At 44.3% G+C, this 5354-nt stretch overlaps 1 protein-coding gene across 2 annotated transcripts; it reads left to right on the top strand.

Moving 5' to 3' along the window:
- Nucleotides 1–450: 450 nt before the first annotated feature.
- NEUROD6 (neuronal differentiation 6) lies at nt 451–3820 on the top strand. 2 transcript variants are annotated; one of them, XM_043589204.1, is made up of 2 exons: nt 451–655; nt 2128–3820. In XM_043589204.1, the coding sequence occupies exons 1-2, from the start codon at nt 638–640 to the stop codon at nt 3019–3021; spliced, it is 912 nt and encodes a 303-aa protein (XP_043445139.1). In that variant the 5' UTR covers nt 451–637; the 3' UTR covers nt 3022–3820. The 2 variants fall into 2 exon arrangements, with proteins under 2 accessions (XP_043445139.1, XP_043445138.1); XM_043589203.1 differs by having other exon boundaries at nt 452–655; nt 1987–3820.
- The last annotated feature ends 1534 nt before the right edge of the window (nt 3821–5354 follow it).

Here is a 5354-nt window from a genome sequence, read left to right as displayed (position 1 = left end):
GTTGATCCCTGTTCGCTTACACAAATCTTAGTTTGGTTAAGCACCTCAAGACCATTTTCCTGATTTCGGCTCCTTTTCCCCCGGCGTTCTTTCCCTGGGTAGCCAGGTGCACGAATGGGATGGTGATCTTTACTAAACGTCAACATCAACAACAACAAAAACCTCTCGCTCACACAAAAGCCCACCTTGTAAATGAATGGAATATTAACGACTACCTAATAGTTGCACCGTTGGCAGGGCGAAACTGAACACTAACACAGCTATTTCTACAGACTGCCAGTGAAGCTGAAGCAGCTCTAGGAGAGAAACGCACCTACTGTATGTGAAATGCTGGTGCAGATTTTTTCCCTATCAGTCTAACCTTCTGTGTTGATGCATGAATGCTGGTACCCACTTACAGGGATGCCAGATGATCAGTGCAGAATGAAGGTCCCAAGAGAGAGGATCACATGGTTCTCTCTGCCCTGTGACGTCACTAGCAGATGGCATGGGTACCAGCTCTGGCAGTTGGCATCAATGTCACTTTTTAGAGATCAATGAGATAGTGCAGATATACACAGATCTAGAGACTCCAGGAGACGATGCGACACTCAGCCTGAAAAGATTTGGAAGATACAAAATGAAAACCGATTATTGAATGAAGTTAAAACCTAAGGTAATATAAATAAAGATATACTTCAATTGATGCTGGCTTTGCATGCAAGTATTTAAAGATACAGTGTCACTGTCTTATAGTATTTACATGCTCTTTGCCATCTATAACTTCTTATCATATTTCATTCTTATGATGTAACTGTCACATACTTTCACTGCTATTATGTAACACTGCAAGTATGTGGACATTGCTAAGAGTTTGTGTGTGTGTGTGTGTGTGTGTGTGTGTGTGTTGAGGGGGCTGGAGATTGTTACATTCGAAAGTCTGTTTTAACATGCCTATTTGTTTGAAGACTTTAGATGAAAATACTTGCTACTTCACCAAACGAAAGCCAAAATTGTATTTGAAACACAAATTATTTTCCCCTTTCATTCGGGATTCTGTACACACGTGCACAATTGCAGTCAGAATCCTTGGACCGTTCCTGTCAGATATTAGCTAGAGGGAGACTTCTGTGGCTCGCAGAACAAAAACACTACGAGAGTGGTTTTTTTGTCCAGGGTGATTTGAACAGCAGTAAACAGACGATTACATTTGGAAAAAATTTAAATGTAAAAGCAGTTTTAACATTTTCTTTGATTTAAAAAAAATGCCAGTGATTCTTGTCTTTTAAAATGTATTTATGGAGTTTATTCCAAATTAGCCTGACCCCCCACCCCCCCCCTTTTTTTTTGTGAAGGCTGGGAAAACAGTGCCCTTTTACATATATTTCTTCACTGATCAGAAAGAAATCAGTTTAAAAATTGGCTCTGATTAATCTTTTCTTTAAATTCGTAAATGTCAACAGCCACTTATCTAAATTTGCAGTTACATAATACAGCAAATAAAGTTAAGGCTTATTTCTTTTTCGAAAAAAAGAAAGAAACACCTCACAAATTTGTCAGCTGACGGAGAGGTAATACTTTTTCATTTTAAAAACTGGTGTCTCTTTGCATTTTGTACTCAGGGGAATTGGAATTAATGAAATTCTGCATTGCTATATCATGTTTTGCATTTGCTGGAATTCAAAGGTCCTTTTTGTGCATTAAAAATAGTTCAAAATCAAAGGAAAATGGAGATGGTGGTGGCAATGTAATAAATGCTTCTTGTTTTGTTTTCTTTTGATAATTTGCCTGTATAAATTGATCCTCTCGCATGTGTCCATGTAGTTTTTATAATTACGAGTCTGCACAAACTCAAAAATTATAGTTAATGTAAAAAATTGGTCCCCGAATCAGACTTTTTCACGTTTTTCATTTTTTGTATTCTTATGATTAAGTCATTAAATATGCTTTAAGTGTATAAACTTTAAAAATGAAAACACTTTAAATATTGTGCTGGCATTTTTTCAGGTAATTTAAGATTAGAGAACCATGTTAACACTACCGTTTGATGAGTCTGTTGTAATGCCAGAATCCCAGATGTGCAGAAAGTTTTCTAGAGAATGTGAGGACCAGAAGCAAATTAAGAAACCAGAAAGCTTTTCCAAACAGATTGTCCTTCGAGGAAAGAGCATCAAAAGGGCCCCTGGAGAAGAAACCGAGAAGGAAGAAGAGGAGGAAGACAGGGAAGAGGAAGATGAAAATGGCTTGCCCAGAAGGAGGGGTCTTAGGAAAAAAAAGACGACCAAGCTCCGACTGGAGAGGGTCAAGTTCAGGAGACAGGAAGCTAATGCGCGGGAGAGAAACAGGATGCATGGCCTCAACGACGCTCTGGACAATTTAAGAAAAGTGGTCCCCTGTTACTCCAAAACCCAAAAACTGTCCAAAATAGAAACTTTACGACTGGCCAAAAACTACATCTGGGCACTTTCTGAAATCCTGAGAATCGGCAAGAGACCTGATCTGCTCACGTTCGTCCAAAACTTATGCAAAGGTCTTTCCCAGCCGACTACAAACTTGGTGGCAGGCTGCTTGCAGCTCAACGCCAGGAGTTTCCTGATGGGTCAGGGTGGGGAGGCTGCGCACCACACAAGGTCACCCTACTCTACCTTCTACCCGCCCTACCACAGCCCTGAGCTCACCACTCCCCCAGGGCATGGAACTCTTGATAATTCCAAGTCCATGAAACCCTACAATTATTGCAGTGCGTATGAATCCTTCTATGAAAGCACTTCCCCTGAGTGTGCCAGCCCTCAGTTTGAAGGTCCCTTAAGTCCTCCCCCAATTAACTATAATGGGATATTTTCCCTGAAGCAAGAAGAAACCTTGGACTATGGCAAAAATTACAATTACGGCATGCATTACTGTGCAGTGCCACCCAGGGGTCCCCTTGGGCAGGGTGCCATGTTCAGGTTGCCCACCGACAGCCACTTCCCTTACGACTTACATCTGCGCAGCCAATCTCTCACCATGCAAGATGAATTAAATGCAGTTTTTCATAATTAATGAGGAAAATGAAAATAAACAGTGGTCATTCACCTCCCCCGTCTAATTAAGACAAAGCAGATGCTTGTGGGCTGAATAATTGGCACAACTCTATCTAAGGTGTTTACTAGTTTCTGAAGTGTGTTTCAACTATTGTGAGAATTTTCTATGTAATAATAAATCTCTTTTCGTATGAGAACTTCTTTTCCTTTCCTTTTGTCTGTGAAGCACTGTGATTCTGTTTCTACTGGAAGGATTTTTTTTCATGTTTTATTTTCTTTTAAATTCACTTAATTTGTTTGAACAAGGTGTCTAAAAATATACTGTTGAAGAAAGACATGCACACAGCATAACTCAATGTCTATTTCAGTTGTACAGTAATTATAAAAATGCATGTTATTAAAATCAGATGAATAAAATGATGTGTTTATAATTACTAGCAATTATATATTATGTATCTCTGAAAATTGAAAATTTAAAATATTGAGAATAACACTAAGGTGACATTGATATTGGAAGATGCATTTGAGGATGTGCAACAATATAAAAAGCTATGCAATTTTCTTTTTATTAAGGATGAATCTAAATGCATTCAATTGGTAACTATTCCTCTTCAAGTTCTGCAGAGGGGGCAACATGATATTTGGGTGGACGGTGTCATGATTTGGGAACAATTATTTCAATCGTAAAGAAAAATTTTTCAGCTCTTGTTTTGTATTGTTCAAAAATTATCTGTACAGGTTTGTTATCACAATGTATAATTGTGTTTTTCCACCCCACGTTTTTAAAGCAATTAAACATAGATATTTACACTCCTAAAGGACATCCATTAGCTGTGATATTTTTGCATGATACTTATTATTTCCTGGTACACAGCTGCTTTCTGTCTCTGACACTCCCTCCTCCCCATTGCAGAAACATTTCTTTATTTCAAAACCGTACGAGATAAAACAAATTTCTTAAACAAAATGGCCAAAGCGCTTACAAGAATTTTTTTTTCTTTTTTTTTTTTTTTGAGTATCTTAAATGAAAGAAGAGGAGCGCACGAGGGTTAAACATCCTGGGGAAACAATGATAAATCCTGGTAACCTTCAGCTCCAGCCGAAATTCGGTGGCAAATTTCCAGCAAACACCAAGAGTGGATGGTAAAAATGGAAGGTTTTACTCTGCGCGGTTTAAATAAGTCTGGCCGATTAGAGGCTAAATTCTGTGTGATTAAAAGTTTCCTGACAAAAGGCCACCAAAAACCCACTTGAATAGCGCCTGGGGAGCTCAGCCTCTTAGGCAGAACTGAGTCCCTCCTAGGATAAAAGCCAAGGTGGCAGTGACCTCCCTCCAGATGCCCTCTTGCGCCGGTTTGCCCACCCCCGCAGGGGGAGGAGGGGGACAGCTGCGAAGGTCTGCGAGGGTGGCAGAAATGTGTCCCGCGGTGGCGGGACTGAGAGGGTCTGGGTGGGCCTTGGCAAGAGGTCCGCGCTCACCGCCGGCCAGCGCTGCCCACTCGTGCGCCCCGCAGATACTGCCTGAGCCGGCGCAGGCCCGACGGCTCCCGGAGGGCGGCGCGTGGGGGGGCTGGAGCCGGCTTCGTGCCCCCGGGGTTGTCACCGGTGCACAGGGTCACAGGCTGCACCGCCCGTGGCCCGCCCACAGTGGGCGCCCTTGGGACCGGGGGCCCGCGCCCGGCTAGCGGCTACCGAGCTGACCCCACCCTCCCGGAAAGGGGCTGCGGGGCATGGGGAGCCGGCCTGCCCGGATACCCTGTCCCGAAGCAGGGAGGAGGGGACCTTTTGGGGCCAGGACCCGAGAGGCTGGAAAGGGCGACGCCCATTCTCCCGCTCGGGCTGCTGCAGTGGAGGTAGCCGAGGAGGCGGCTCCAGTTTGCTCAAACTCCGCTGATATCTGTCCCTGTCCTGCCTTCCCATGCCTGCGGGACTTCTAGAGTCGAGGCAGAGAGGCCTGCGACCCATTCTCCAGGGGCAGCGGCTCTCCAGCTCCCCCCGCGTTAGAGCGCACTGCAGCCGCGCTCCGAAGGGCAAAGGGGTCCAAGCAGCTGCTGGCGTGGGATTCGGCGGGTGATGCACACACCCTTCTAAGTGGTTGTGACAGCACCTGTTCATTCCTTTCCCACGAGGGCAAAGAAGTCAGGGAAAGAGGAGGAAGTGTGCCCTCTAGGGGTGGAGAGACGTTTGCCCGGGGTAGTGAGCCGTCAGTTCCCTGTCTGGACACTGGAGCGACTCGACCTGGCTTTCTGGCAGACACGCACAAAACCTGCCCTCTCTGGGACCGTGTCCAGGATTGCCAGGCCTCTTCAAGGTCCCTCAGACCCCAAGAGTCTGATCACTGCTCACCCCGTC

Source organism: Prionailurus bengalensis, chromosome A2, assembly GCF_016509475.1.
Source record: "Prionailurus bengalensis isolate Pbe53 chromosome A2, Fcat_Pben_1.1_paternal_pri, whole genome shotgun sequence".
Classification (NCBI taxonomy): Eukaryota; Metazoa; Chordata; class Mammalia; order Carnivora; family Felidae; genus Prionailurus; species Prionailurus bengalensis.
The sequence above is the reverse complement of the archived record's forward strand: the minus strand, read 5'-3'. Positions and strand labels throughout refer to the sequence as shown.

What these genes read in the sequence shown, in the direction of transcription:
- NEUROD6 (XM_043589203.1), top strand. Translation starts at nt 2,008, where the DNA reads ATGTTAACACTACCGTTTGATGAGTCTGTTGTAATGCCAGAATCCCAG.